Source organism: Prunus avium, chromosome 8 (genome assembly GCF_965620075.1).
Source record: "Prunus avium chromosome 8, drPruAviu1.hap1.1, whole genome shotgun sequence".
Taxonomy (NCBI): domain Eukaryota; kingdom Viridiplantae; phylum Streptophyta; class Magnoliopsida; order Rosales; family Rosaceae; genus Prunus; species Prunus avium.
In genome coordinates this window covers 25,838,516-25,854,845 of record NC_142291.1, presented here as the reverse complement: position 1 = coordinate 25,854,845, position 16,330 = coordinate 25,838,516, and the positions used below count along the sequence as shown (strand labels likewise).

At 35.4% G+C, this 16,330-nt stretch overlaps 1 protein-coding gene across 1 annotated transcript; it reads right to left on the bottom strand.

The window, feature by feature from the left end:
* Window positions 1-890: 890 nt before the first annotated feature.
* On the bottom strand, window positions 891-10,305 carry FAAH (fatty acid amide hydrolase). The gene is made up of 20 exons (XM_021978969.2): window positions 9,992-10,305; window positions 9,783-9,892; window positions 9,585-9,645; window positions 9,246-9,436; window positions 9,021-9,150; window positions 8,847-8,924; window positions 8,621-8,768; window positions 7,428-7,540; window positions 7,261-7,336; window positions 6,477-6,548; window positions 5,377-5,428; window positions 4,807-4,887; window positions 4,643-4,726; window positions 4,404-4,507; window positions 3,595-3,687; window positions 3,210-3,278; window positions 2,452-2,516; window positions 1,993-2,054; window positions 1,198-1,293; window positions 891-1,059 (listed from the first exon to the last, which is right to left on the bottom strand). Exons 1-20 carry the CDS (start codon window positions 10,068-10,070, stop codon window positions 997-999), a joined length of 1,827 nt encoding a protein of 608 aa, XP_021834661.1. The 5' UTR covers window positions 10,071-10,305; the 3' UTR covers window positions 891-996.
* Window positions 10,306-16,330: the final 6,025 nt, after the last annotated feature.

The window sequence follows — 16,330 nt, the reverse complement described above, 5'->3', positions numbered from 1 at the left end:
GTAATTCTCCACCTCGAGACCATATAGAGCTTCAACATAACAACAGCGGGATTTTCTCCGCATAGAATATGGTGTCGAATGATGACAACCACACCCTTAGACTTCCAAGGTCTTTTGCCGTAAAACCCTACATCATGTGTGAGGCTCTTATGGATTAGTTTTGAAGTTAAATTAGGGTTTAGTTGAGTAAATGTTATACTTTTAAAACTTGTGCATGGGTTTGCGACTATGTGCGTGTATAGAAGCTCCTTAAGCATATTATGTCGACATCTCAAACATCCTTGTAAATGCAAAGGGCTTGTAGCTCAAGTGATTAAAAATATTTATACATGCATCAAAGGTCCTAGGTTTGATACCCCACTTCCCTAATATCGCTTGTATAAAAAATAAAATAAAAATCCTCACTGATAGTTTATGACAAATGGTCCTAAAGCTAACTTGGTAATATAATGTGTGCTCCAAAGCACTTGCAATACCTAATCGAGGCCTTGAAGACAACCTAAGCAATTAGGTGGAAGATTTAAGCTCGTCTCCCAACCCAAGATTGGAACCTTTTTCTGGACCCTCTCACATCATGGCAATATCTTGACAAATGAACACTCAGTTCTCACGGGACTACGTGGAGGTAATTCTTCGTTTTTTTTTTGTTAACACACCTTTTATTAAGAAACTGCTATTTTTTTGGGTTTGGTAATTGCTGTTGATCTGAAAGCTACCAGTTATGAGCCTCTTCATTCTTTATTCAGCCTTATTGCTAGCTTCAAACTTCTCCTAGCCAAGGGGGTGTGCTCTCTTTATCATAATTTCCGGGAAGGCAACTCCCTCCTTTCTACCAAAATAAATATTAAAAAAATAAAAATAAAATAAAAAAGGTCCGGCAAGGCATTACGTTGAAAGAAACTGCTAGGGAGCAATTATTATAGGATATGATAATTTAGTCTTCCAAACATGAAACTGTTTGAGAGTGAAAGCAGTGAAAGCAGTGAAAGCATCTATTTAGTTAGATTTTAGGACATCAAAGAATGATGCAGGCTTCTTCTTGGACTTCGCACAGAGTTCCTGAAAAACATGAGAAAAGCTTCAGATTAAAATTGTTCTTTGCTTCTACAGACGGTTTGCAGAATGCCTAAACATTTGAAGGTCTATTGCAGAATTTTCTTTCCTTCATTCCCTCAAAGAGTTCAGAAAATTTGATACCTCTATTGCCAAAGCCAAACGCAAAACTGATGCTTCACCCCATGGGCGGCCAATCAGTTGCAAACCTATTGGAAGTCCTTGTTTATCATAGCCAACCTGCAGATATCACACAAGTACAGAAAAGTAGAAAATCAGCCCAAAAGAAAAGAAAAAACAGTAGACGTAAGAGGAAGGTCATTGTAACATTTGAAATTCTTGTTTTGTCGTTGACCTAAATAGGTCAAGGCTTGAGTATAACAACATGACACAATGAATCACTAGGTCAAGTTACCATAAGGGACCAAAGATACCTTTCTCTTATGGATAAACTCAAAAACCGAAAAGGTCCCAACTAATGAGATCAGTTAAAAGAATCCTATCCTAGTGTGTATGCTCCTAGTGTATCTATGCTGCCTGTGAAATCTTGGTAATTTCAAATGAACACTTACTAACATGAAATGGCTTTTCGATATGGAATGACAATTGAATATAGGTGTGCAAGAGTAGGAGTAATCAAAGGCCAAATGGTTATGAAAGGTTAACTTCCTGGGATAGGATTTCATATAATACTATAACAATTAGTGATAATTACCCACAATTTCAACTAGAGAAGTAGGGCTTCCACAGAGTCTGATTAGAAGGCCTTAAAAGTTGAAAATTTAGGCACTCTCTCTCTCTCCCATATGACAGAACAACAGGATAAAACGGAGGTTTGTTCAATTTGCTCAACTTGTGTACACCAAGCGTTACACCAAAGTAACCATAACTAAATTATGGCGCTTGAGATATGAATACACGAAAAAATAAATTACTCACAGGTATAGAAATGGCAGGAAGTCCGAGAAGATTTCCCGCAATGACAAACCGCATAAGATAACCTGAAATGAAGGAAGCTGTGCATCAATGCAAGTTTGAAAAATTACAAAAAGTGTATCACATCTCTTTTTTTCCTTTCCCTACTAACGAACCGAAAGAAAATAATAATAATAATCATAGGCGACAAGACTTCAAATTTTTTTTTTGGGGGTTAATTGATGACAAGACTTGTTTTGAGTGTAGAAGACAAAAGGTCAACAAGACCACATCAAATAGCAGGGATACAAAATCGTGGAGGCAGATAGAGGCCATGACAACCAATCAGTGTGGCTGAAAACCAATTTAAATTCATTCATTTTGATACTCATCAGGCAATTGCCATACAACTCTTCATGTAGAGAAATTAAAGAATGAAAATTATTTCTCTCAAGCTGCAACTCAGACTGTAGAAAAGCATACCTGTAACCCGCATGTCTGTCTCCCCATCTTTAAGAGCACTCAATGGAATTATGGGTGCTGTCATGCTGTTAACAACAAAAGAAAAGAATATCATTTCAGTTGTAATAAAGGAAAAATGCATGATATAAACTCAAACTTTTCACGGAAAAAGTACTACCTGCTCAAGGAAAAACAATGCTAATGCTAACTATAGAGGCAGAAAATGAGTAAAAACACTGACTAGTGATGACATCTATCTTAAAATATCTGTAAAAGCTTAAGACCTGTTCGGTAGAGTTTTCAAAAGAATATCTTTCACAGTAAAATAGGAAAATGCATTATTGTTTTCAATATTTTTTATTTTCCGACTGAAAAGTACAGAAAACATCATTTTGAAAATTCCTCTGATACGTTTTTGCACTGTATTCTGTCTCCACAATGCATATCAGTAATGAATAATAGGTCTTTCTCATCAACGTGCCTTTATAGTTTATACAAACAAGAGAATCATTTAGGTATTTAGAATGTTACACCATCAATTTTTAGCTTTCTATATAAGAATATAAGGGCGAGACAGGATCAGATATGCTGATCCAGACCTGTAATATCTGACAGTGTCAAAATAACTCGATATAAATCAATTACCTATCTGGACCAAATTTTAATTTAAATATAGTAATTCATCTGAATTTGGTCCATTAAATGAATTGGTTGTAGATCAGGGAAAAATCCTTTCACAGGTGCACTCATTAGTGCTGTAATCAGTAACCATTACATACCCAGTTGTGGGGGTAACTATGACATCAACCTTCTTGAAGATCTCCATATGATAGTACATAATCCTTCTCCTGAAATAAATTAGATGAAAATTAGAGTGTAAATACGGAAAATTATAAGATCACAGATTCACCAAGGTAATATATTTTTAATATTTCACTTTCCCACTAAACATTTTTATCAAACAACAATGCGCTGCTAACCCTACCTTGGTATTGCACATGTGTACATAAATATATGTATATTTACATTTATGAGATAACTAAACATCACAAAAAAATAAAACAATAAATAAAAAATAAAAAATAAAAAAACAGACTCCCTTGTGCATCGACATGTACTGAAGACAAGCCATATAATTGTTTTCAGGTAATCATTTTGCCTCACCGAAGACACTGGGCAGCAACATAGTCAGACGCAGAAAATGATCGGAATAGGGCCATACTTGTACGTGTATCATATGACAATCTCGCACCATGTCTACAGACCAAAAATGTAAGGAAAAATGAAAAACAAATACAAGAAAGAGCAGACAGAAATAAATACTGATAGAAAAGGACCATTCCATTTCCAGTACCCATTTTGTATGTGAATCTCACACCATTTCTTGAACTTTTATATTTTCTATGTCTAATGTATATTTTTTACATCGTCAATTTTTCTCTCTTAAAAATGTATTTTTGCCCCCCCCCCCCCCCCCCCTTTAAAGGGGCCCTTATATGTTCTTTTTTCACATGATTTTTCTATAAACTTCAAAGGCTAAACAAATTATCACTCGAATTTAAATTGAATTGCTTCTTATGTGACATATTTAATTTTAATTGATTTCATTTGATGCATGTTTTCCAAAAATAAAGATTATTCACTTATTCAAGTTTATTCGAAATGAAACTTTTGAAGTAGATTCTTGATCAACTTAAAACTTCTACTGTTGATATGTGGTTAGTAGTGACGTTTTAATAATGAAAGAAATTAAAGATCTTACAGAAATTTTGATTGTATTAAGGCTGAAGTTATTATGTGATACTTTAACATTTGAAACACATAATTGACATTTATACTTATAATGACCAGAAAATGTCTTCATCAATATTAAAGCTTTTGTGTATATGATGAGTCAATTTCCTTTTATTTTTTATATTATCTAAGTTTGCCTCCCCTGAAGTAAATTCTTGATAAGTCAAAAAGAAACATACCCATCCTCACAATACGGATTTAGCGAACTGAGACACTCAGATCCAATTGAAACAAGATGAGCAGTACTCATTTCATGGAGCTCGGGTATAACAATTTCTACCATCTATAATAAATGGAAATGCAGTCTGATGAGCTCAGTCACAATAAAATATGATCAAATAGAAGTTATTTCCGAAATTAGGAAGCAAGAATGAATTGCAAGAGAAATATCAAGTATATGACAATGATGATGACTTACTTCACAACCATGAGTTTTTGAAAGAAGATTAAGAGCATCCTCACACTTATCAGAGATATCAGTTGAATATACATCATTAAACCACTGCAGAAGAGTGTTTGTGTATTCATAAGATGTCATGTAATATCTAAAGCAATTGAATCGACCATAGAAAGGGTAATTACCGCTGTATACTTCCCCAGTCGCAAGGATCCCAGACTATTCAAACTATCATATAATGAAAAATTTGGCACAGAAGGTGGGGACTACAAAAAATAGTGAATGGAAACTGGTGTCAGATATGGAAAGAAAAGCGAAGCCTAACCAACTCTTGAACAAGAACAAAAGTTTGTAAAGATTGCAAGTACTGAAAGACATTAAGAGAATTCACACCTGCGAATAAATATGTAAAACTGCTAATAAAAATTGAATCAAACAAGCCAAAACCTGTCTTACCAAATACCATAGTTCAAGCATTGAACAAATTATCTCAGCAGTGAATTTCCATTCAGGACTAGATTTAAATATGGATTGATTATTGACAATACATTTTAAAATCCTCTATCAAACCTGAATATTTAAACGCAGCAAGCTTTCTTTCAACCAGTAAATAGACTTTCATTTATTGGTCAAGAATGAGGTCTCTATTCAAGTGACTTAAGAAGGAAAATAGTACAAAAATAAAGGGGAAATTATGCAGCTATTTTGGTGCATTGTTTACGCAAGTAATAACTAATTTGGCTTAGAAAAGTTACCGGATTCAAACTAATTCTATCTGCAAGAGAGGTGCCCAAAATTGCCGAGTACCTGATAAGTTATTGCTTTAGTCAGAACAAATTAGTAATATACAAAGGTGACTACTGTCTTTGGCTAATGCACCAAAGATGAGAATAACAATAATTGGGTCTTTAAGTAATGCATGCCATGTGTTGATTTCCAACACCCCAAAAACAATACAAGTGAAGTCCTTCCACAGCTTGAAATAAAGAAATGAGGGCATGAAAGAGTCAAAACTGAAAACTATGAAAATCCATAACAGGAACTTGAAGTTTACTAACAAATAACAAGTACATAAATGATTGAAGGTCCAATCACTAGAAATTGGATAAATTTGTTATTGGTTAACAGATTTGGACCCCTACACAGACCAGCATTCATCATTCTTGGCGCATAGAACATGGTACAGACTTTGAATCTCTGCCAACAACATGTTTACCGTGGATTCTCAGATCAGTTCGAGGAAATGAACAAGTAATTTTTACATGAAGATCATTCGACTGCTGGTAGGATAGCCAGGTACAGCACAAGCACGAGATGGACTGTGCTTGGAAAGAAGAGCTGCAGCTATTATTTTTTCTGGAAATAAAATAGTGATAGGCTCTTTTTTTTGTAACAAAGAGCTGTTGAATATCCTTATATGGCTCTTTATTTAAAGACTGCAACAGAAATTACTTGCTTAATTTGAAGAAGAAACATTTTACTCACTTTTTCAGTGGAACTCCAACCTTATATATGCATATCAGCTCATCATCACATGCTATGCAATCTAACATTGCTATCCAATTCACATTTCAATAGATCACAGATGAAATCTAAACCGTTAAATATAACCAGGACATCTGAATAGTACTTTGGCAATTTCAGTCCAGCTTACAAACATAAACTTCTAGGAGTCCATTTTCAATTTGAAATTTGTGAACCTTGAATAATAATTCAGCAAACTATTGGTCTACTGCAATTATGAATGAAAAGAAATACATGCAAATATGAGAAGTTTATCACACATCATGAGAAGGCTGGAATCAAACACCAGCCAGAGTAATGGAGAACCTGGTCACAAGGATGAGTTGCTTACACTAGCATGACATCCTCCACTGTAGATGCAATTGGTCCAATAATTTCCACAGTCCCTGCATCACATAATGACCTGTGCCGAAAAAGAAGTGGACAATCAATAAATCAATATTTGGTACGACATAGATGTCACAATATCCCATAATCACATCAAGTGTGATGCCTTGTTTCTTGTCTATTGAATTGGAATTATCAAAATTTTAATGAGTTATCATATTAATTTCATAGGATAAAACTTATACGCTTCCATTATAAAAGTTAGAGAGGGAGAGAGATTAAGCATATATCAAAACATGACAAACTTGTCCATGGTTCAATTTGGTGTCACATGAGGAAGATCTACACTGAAATCTATTTTTCCTAATCAGATTGTTAATGGGAAACAGAGAAAAACAAATCTTTATACAGTCAGACTTATAAAGACATTGTGATAGAGTTCCCTTGGGAGTAATGTGGTAGGTCCTAGAAAGGAAAACAGCCCTTTTCAAAATGCCAATGGTACCAAATACGTGTACGAGGCGCCAGTTGCTAGTCCAAGAACTAGTGGTGGCATTAAGCTCTATCTTTTTGCATTGGCATTTGATGAGCTTAGCATAGTAGATCCATTCAAAATGGTATTACTTGGTGTATGCGTTTTGCCTCAAGATGTTGTCTTAAAAGATAAACTAGAGTAGGAATTCATTTAACATTAAACTTGTGGAGGGCCATAATAGAGGCTAAGGGAAAACTGCAGCATAAAGTGCGGAAGTAATGTTCGACCTCAATCCAAAAGTGAAAGAACTCACCCTCCTATATTTGTTCGTCCATATGTTGTCTTCAAGCCCACCACACCACACAGCGAAGAAGGAATACGGATTGAACCTGCCTTTTTACATTGAGTTAAGCATACAGAATTTGTAGAAAGTGAAATAAGAAACAATACTAAGCCTTTCAAGGAATCCTTTTGCACAACCTCCACCGTCAGTTCCAAGGGCTGCAGAGCATAGCCCAGAAGCTACAATTGCTGCAGGGCCTGAAGAAGATCCACCTGTATACCTTTCTGGTGCATGGGGATTTCTCGCTGATCTAAGGAAGCAAAATTGAGGAAAATAAATCAGTAACATAAAACTCGAGTAAGAAAATCAAGCTAATTGTGAAACCAGGAAAAAAGAAAAAAAATAAAAACAAAGCTATTCGTATTTATCTCTTTTGCAGAAGCAAATAGTGCATAAAGTTTTCCTTAGAAAAAACCAGTAATAGTTGGCACATATCATAAAAACTTAAGCTTTTTGGGAATAGTGGTAAACCAACAAACTTTATCAGTTCAAAGTTCAAGGATAAGCACACGGGACAAATACATCATATTCAAAATCGAAAGATGTCCATACTGGAAAACAATTAGGGAATTAAGTGTAAACAAGAGATTAAAAAAATAGTGATATTACAGATTGACCGTTCAGGTATACAATACAAAGACCAATAGTCTGTCTGAAATCTACATTTATCCAGAAAGAAGAAAATAACTCCAAAATCGTTTAATACACTTATGATTACTTTAAACCAGCCAGGTTCCAGATGAATTGCATTACAAACCCTGTATCTTGGGAAGCCATTTGAAGTAACATATACTGATGTTAAAAGCCTGAGTTGCTAAGTCACTATACAACATGTGCCTCATTGTACGAAGGTTTACACAAACAAGTAGGTACAAATACATACATAAAAATCGAGCAGAAGAAATTTTATATTAAGGTCAACTAAGATCAATGTGTTAACCGCAGGTGCTAAATGGAATTGTAAACCCAACAAGGATAACCAAATCTTCTTGATATATGTGGTTATAAATTCAGTACCTTGAGGCTTTTGATAAGTTTGATTGACCAAATAACATATTGAAGTTCACTGAAGCGCAGCACGAACATGTACATTTCTTCTTAATTTTATTGAAGCTACAACTAAACACTAATCTATTTAAGGTCCTGCTGCATATAACACATCAATGCATATACTTTCCATGCATGCATCAGCATACAAAGCCGGTGTCCACCATCAAGGTACAGGTATACGGACGAGTAAATATAATCTTGGCATATTAGACACATTGTGTCCATGCTTACTGCTCCACGTTCAAATCCATAACATGGTTGCTAAGAAAAAATTGTTTACCCATAGTTTGAATTGTTTCCGGTTGTACCCATGCCAATCTCATGCATATTTGCCTTCCCAACAAAAATCACACCACAACTACGCAATCTCGAAACACTTACTGCATCCTTCTTGACAGTGCGCACCTCATGCATCCATGTTGTTCCACCTGCCATCATAGAATGAGAACCTAAGTATGCTCATCTCTTTAACTTATCTGCTAAAGATAATGGTGATAATTATTTACCCTTAGATGGATGGGGAAAGCAGTCTATATCATCCTTGATTGCCACAAAAATCCCATCTAAGATAGATAATTGATTCCCTACACAACCAAAACAAACGAACATCATAGTTGACCACTGGAATACTCTACCATAGTCAACACAATCAGTAAAGGCCATTATTCTTCTTTTAATACCTTCCTCAAACCTCTTTGTTGAAGCTGCAGCTTGGTTCCTGACTTCTTCAGGGTTGAAAGAAATCAACAAAGGTTGTGGGGGTTTCTTATTGCTGAATTCCCCGATAACTGAAATTATATGCTCTGCTACCTGTGAATTTCGTAGCTCAATAAAAAAATAAGAAAATAAACTCATATAAAGTAATTCAGTTAAAAATGCAGAGTCATAAGAAACGATCAACTTACTACAGATGGGGTTGCAATCTTTGAACGGTAAGCATAAGCATAATCGCGTATCTTCCAGTACCGGAAAGATGGAGTTGAATCCCCATTCCAGCAGCTAGCAGGATCATATTGTGGAAGGCATTTCAAGGCCACTTCAACTCTGTCTTCTGGTTTTCCATCTTCATCAAGGGGAACAACACCAGGTTCTGGTTCTAATTTTCACATAACATGCACTGGGTCAGTAATCCTCACAACCATTTTCAATAAAAAAAAAAAGATAGAAGAGTAGAAAAGAACAAACATTTCATACCCAAAAAAAATTAAATAAAAAAGACAATTGAAAGAATAAAAATGAAGAACCTTGGGGAGGATATTCAGGTTTGAACATGGGTGCCTCTGGTATCACAGTATTCCGCAACAACTGTAAATTGTAATAACAGATAATTCCCTTTCAGCCACTTCTAATTACTATCTAAATTCTCACACAGAGTGATACATTTCAACAAGGAATTGAATTATTTAAAATAAAGAAACACAAATTTTGAAAAGCTTGCAGACCTGAGTCATCTTGTTCTGCTTCTTCAATAATGAGATTACCAAAGAACCTATGATCGGTGCTTCAACAATCCACACAAACAGCTTCAAAGCCAAGCCAGTCAAATGGGGAGCTACAAATCCAAAAACCCAATTCATCAAAGTCAATGACAATTACTTTCCATATTCATACGAGTGTTATATTTGTGTTTGTGAACTTGTAACTGCCTGACCTTTGATTTCTTCTTGCTCGTATTTGACGGCGGACAAGTCGATGTTCTGGGCAGCCACCATCACACGCTTCTTCGCCATTTTCACCAGCAACAAAATTCAGCAGAAAATCGACCAAATTTGGGACAGTATCAGTGTGTTTATAGTCGCAGAGATGGTGGGAGGTGGGTGAGAGAGAGGAGAAAAACTTTCCTGGAACGGTATGCCAAAGTAAGCATTCCACGGTAGTAACCCCGACCAATTAACTCCTGAGAGTTACTTGTCGCTTTCAATTACGCTGCCGTCCTTGATGAGCTATGACCACTTCAATTTACGATGTTTTCTCTCTATTTTTACGCTGCATTAAATTGTATGCAAAAGCAGACAAGAAATGTAAAGACGATAGCTCCATGAATTCAGTAAGAGCATCCACAGTAGGGGTGTATTTTCGGGGGTGTAAAGCCACTTTTACATCCCCTTTATACCTCTGGAGGGTGTAAATACGCTTTTTGCTCCAATGGGGGTGTATTTTCGGGGGTGTAAAGCCACTTTTCTCCATTTTTCCTCTCTTTTTTGCAGCTGGGTCCCACCTGCAAGAGATGTAAAAAAAGATATACAATTGTATCTAAATATACATCTCTAAGGTGGTGATGTAATTATACATTCATATACACCCCCCATTGCGGGTGATTCCGATCACAACGGGTGTATATTTAACATACACTCCCTCATACACTCCCCCACTGTGGATGCTCTAACGTATATGAATGAATGGTAAAGAAATATGTTTGAAATTTGTGACTAAACAAAATATGAAGAAGAAAAATTATGAAATTATGTACCGACTTATGAACATTCCAAAGCTTAGAGTTTCGTTTATTTTTCGGTCGGTTTGGAAGTGAATCTGCCAATAAGCACTCTTGCTATAAGCGGTTTTTTTAGAAGTAATTTTCAAAGTGAGCAACTTTTTTTAAAAGGTGACAACAATACTAAACGGACCCTTATTATATGAGTCGGTGAGAGAGTACCCTCTTTTGGTCAAAATCAACTTTGATGGGTTTTGTGCTGGAAATAACTATGCCCACTTTGGTTATGTAATCCGTGACTATCTAATAGTAGGCATTAGTAATACTAACCCTTGGCACATGCGCTGGTTTTCTTTTTTCTTTTTTCTTTTATTTTTAGAATTAAGAGAAGATAACATGGGTAGTTATCTATATATATAAAGCAAAAGGCAGAGAATGGGGAAATATTCAAAATACCAAAAAATGCCCATAGTTAATGCAAACATTAAGAATTAAAATTATTAATTAAATGAGGATATTATGGTAAATTCTTTTTCATATTAAAAAAAATTAAAATTAAAAGAAAAATCAGATAATAAATCCTCTTTTTATGGAACACAACTACCCATTATCTTTTTTAATTCTAAAATAAATTTATTTATTTATTTTTTAAAAAGCCTCTTGCAGGCGCGAAAGTGCATTCGGAGAGGCTAATGTTCCATAAAAATAGGACCTATGATCTCATTTTGTTTTTTTGTTTTTTTGTTTTTTTTTTTAAATATGAAAAATGTGAATTTACCATATTATCCTCATTTAATTAATAATTTTAATTCTTAAGGGCATTTTCTGGTATTTTGAATGTTTCATCATTCTCTGCCTTTTGCTTTATATATATAGATTAGGGGTGAAATTTTGTACCGATTAATCGACCGATTTGGATCGGACCGAATCAGTTGGTTTTGTTTTTTTCTTCATTTATCAGTTTTTCTTAACCAAACCAAACTGATATATGCAATCCGATTCAAGGTTCAAATATTCCTATTTGTCGAAACCCCTAGACTCCAACTTCAAATACTTAACACTTCACCACTGCACTAAGAGGTCTTGTTGTTTCAATATATTTATTTCTTAAATATTTAAAGGTGTTCTAATATATATACAACTTTTCTCTTATGCGGACGTCCGGATGTTATTACTATGCGGACACCATTATAAACAAGAAGGAAAGCAAGGAGGGGTAGTAGAAAATACATGGTGTCCGCATGGTAATAACATCCGGACGTCTGCATAGGAGAAAAACTGTATAATATATATTAGGGGTTCTTAGATCTAAGTCCAAAACGATTAGCTGTCATTGGGTCTAGTCCTTGTGTTTTTGGTTTTAGATGTAGGTCCTTTGACATTTATTACTTTTTTGTTGTGTCGATTTTACCCTTTAAGGTAAATAAAGAAAACACATTGAAAATCTAAATTTAATGCATTATTTCCTTGAAATTGAATTCCAAATTTTGAATTTTAAATTTTTTTTCCTTGATAATATTCCTAATATATAGATAAAATACAATTTAATCAATAAAAAGTAAAGACTCACATATTATACCAATTGATCAGACAAGCACCCAAATTAAATTATGTACCTGACATACAGGTAAATAATGTTAATACATACAGGTATATATGTACCTGCCTTATAGGTATATATATACCTGCCTTACAGGTAAGTGTTTTTTTCTTGAGTTTTCTTATGCAGTTTTTTTCTAGAGGTTCATATTTATATACATACGTACATGTCTTCCATGAATTTTTATCTCAGTTGAGTTTGAAGATCCATACCAAGATATTATATGAGTTCAATTAGCTGGGCTATAGGGTATAACTACCTAGACTAGAGGTAATTTATGGATTTAATTACCTGGACCAGAGGTAATTTATGGGTTTAATTACCTGCATACTGCATACGAGGTGTATGCATAGGTACCTTACCTATTGTTAAGGTATGAAGTTTTTATGAACTCTTATTACAAATTTTGATATCGGTATACCTTGGGAAAATTTCAGAATTCAATAAATAGATTTGCAATTAAATTCAAATCAAATATGATAATTAATATCCTACAAATCAATAACTTACCAGTTTTAGGAATTCATAATTTACCTTATTTATGTTTTAGGTGCATAACTGGAACAAAAAATAAAAAATAAAAAAAAGTAAATATCAATAAATTGAAATAAGCATGTAATTTTATGTGGCGCAAAAGTCAAAGGACTTGGATCAACAACAATTTCTGCGTGGATTGCACCCAAAGTCTCTCCTCATAATTGGACTTATGCCGAATTTTCTATATATATTATCTCCCACTTAACCCTAGCTACACCACTTAAATGCGTTGTTTTAATACCCTTTTATCTCCCAATCGTCACCTCTCTCTCTCTCTCTCTCTCTCTCTCTCTCTCTCCTTTTGCAGCCGCCTCTACTTTCTATGTAACCCAACACCTCCAGATCCACAGCACGACCACCATCTTATATGTGCCCACTACTTATATTTTATCACTCATGCATATTTTATCACTTATGATTAGAGGTGTTAAACGATATGGGCCAACCCAGCAGGGCACGAGCGCAGTCTGTTTAAATAAGGCACTGCACGACATGAGCACAAATATTAGTGGGCCGTGCTCGGCACGGCACGAAAGCTTGCCAAGCTCGAGCCAGCTTCAAGCATGAACCGAGCTCGGCCCACTTAACTCTTTTTTTTTTGAACTATTCTACTATGATGTCTATTTGGATAATATTGTAATTCGAATTAATTCATAATAAAATTAGGTGATAAAATAGATTTTCTCATGTTTCTTTAGGCACTGATTTCCTGAAAACATGTTCATAATTGAATTAGGCTTATTATCACAAAACATCCCTGACGTTTGCGAAATTATCACATTGCATCCCTAATGTTTTTTTGTATCATTAATGGTCCCTAACGTTAATACATGTACTCTTAAATAGTCCCTCTGTCAAAAAAACCGTTAAATTCAAGGGTATAATCGTCAAATCAATCCAAAACTATATAATAAAAAATTTCTTCCCTTCTCTCTTCTTTTCTTTCTTCTTTCTTCTTTCTCTCCGCCTGGCCCTGCTCACTCTTCTTCTTTCTTTCTTTTTTCCTTCCCTTCTCTCTCTCTCTCTCTTTTTGTCTCCTCTAGCCACCCAAACCACCACCCCGACCACCAAAGCCACCACTCTATCTGCAACTCTCTCCCTGCCCCCTCCCACAGCCCACCAACCCATCCACTCTAGCCACCCAAACCACCACCTCGACCTCCATAACCACCCCCTCTATGTACTTTCTCTGCAACTCTCTCCCTGGCCCATTCCATAGCCCACCAACCCAGCACTCTAGCCACCCAAATCACCACCCCGAGAGAAGGAAAGAGGAAGAAAAAAGAGAAAAAAAAAAAAAAAAAAGAGAATGAAGGAAAGAAGAAAAATGAGGAACAAAGAAGGAAAGAAGAAAAAAAAAGGGAGAGAAAAGAAGAAACAGCGAAGGAAAAGAAGAAGAAAAGAGGAGGAAAAAGAGGAGAAAAAAAAAAAGAGAAACAGAGAGAGAGAAGGGAAGAAAAAAAAAAAGAGAAAGAAGGAAAGAAGAAAAATGAGGAACAAAGAAGGAAAGAAGAAAAAAAAAAAGGGAGAGAAAAGAAGAAACAGCGAAGGAAAAGAAGAAGAAAAGAGGAGGAAAGAGAGGAGAAAAAAAAAGAGAAACAGAGAGAGAGAAGGGAAGAAAAAAAAAAAAAAAAAAGAAGGAAAGAAGAAAAATGAGGAACAAAGAAGGAAAGAAGAAAAAAAAAAGGGAGAGAAAAGAAGAAACAGCGAAGGAAAAGAAGAAGAAAAGAGGAGGAAAGAGAGGAGAAAAAAAAAGAGAAACAGAGAGAGAGAAGGGAAGAATTTTTTTTTTATAATTTTGGATTGATTTGACGATTGTACCCCTAGATTTAACGGTTCTTTTGACAGAAGGACTATTTAAGAGTACATGTATTAACGTTAGGGACCATTAATGATACAAAAAAACATTAGGGATGCAATGTGATAATTTCGCAAACGTCAGGGACGTTTTATGATAATAAGCCATTGAATTATATGGAAATTTATAAAGTTGAGATAGTTGAAAAGAAATTTTCATGACAGATATTGTGTTATGATTCAATATTGATGAACGACTCATCTACAAAACATGAAAGGACTTGAAGTTTTGATATGTTGAACATATACATGTCTTCTTATGTATTGAAACTTTTCGTGATGGTTGGATAATAATTTTATTTATTGTCTATTTTTAAGTAATCTATGTTCATGAGAAAATATGTGCCGGCAGATTTTATGAGTAACTTTGGAGGCCATTTTGGACTATTAATTGGAGTTAAAACGACTCCACATTTTTATTTTATAAAGATTAGTGTCCCTAGTTTGATTCTATGTAAAGTTGTGGTAATCAGACTTATAAATTAATTACGATAATTTTTAAGTGGAAAAAAAAAATCAAGTGAAAAAAATTCAAATTAAACGGGTTGGTGTTTGGGCCTGAACCCGGCCCGTTTCAATATGAACTTGGGCTTTGAGCTGGGCTGAGATCAATGGTTTTACTAAATGGGCCAGCACGGCATGACCCGATAAATTAAATGGGCTGGGTTGGCCCGCAACGAATACATTAAAGACACCAGTTTAATTGGGCCGACTCAGCCCGTTTGACACCTCTACTTATGATCAAGAACTATCAAACAACTTAGTTACTGGTCGACGATCCTACAGTCGAACCGATTTGTGAATCTTTGGTCAGCCTTATCCATAATTCTTCAGTCAACCCAATTCACGATTCTTCAGTCAACCCAATCCACGAGTCCACGACCCTCCAATCCACACAACCCTCCGATCAACAAGACCCATAAATATAGGATGTTGACTGCTCCGTTCGACAGGCACATGGATTACATTTCAAGTCCCCAACCAAGAGACCATTGACTGAAGACTTGGAGTACTACTATTAGTACCAAACCATAGTTTGGGCCTCACTAAGCTCACATGAAGCCCCCAAGGAAGCCCACAATGGATGGCTCAAGCCTTGCCTATTTAAGGGAACACTCCCTTCATTTGTAACCTAAGCTGTATTTCACTCTCATTTTACTCTCAAAGGCTCTCAAGCCTATGTACAATGCAACAACATTTTACTATAGTGAAAACAACCATACAACTCAACATGGATGCGGCCCATTTGGGTGAACCATGATATATCGTCATGTTCTTTGTGTGCGTGTGTTTTGGTCCTTATCTCATTGACCCAATTTTTGGCGTCAACACCGTCAGTTGCATTCGTCCTAGTTTTGATGGAAGTGGTCGTCGCACTCCTCTCGATCTGCAATAGTCGATCTTGGTTGCGATAAGAACAAATGGCTTGGTCACTTTGCTAAATGGATACATATGTTGAAGATGTCCAATGCTCCCACAAAGACAACAAGTGATGGGTTCCAATCTTCTTCTTTCGCTTTTCTTTAGCTTCCTTCACTTTCTTCTTCTCCTCGATCTTCTTT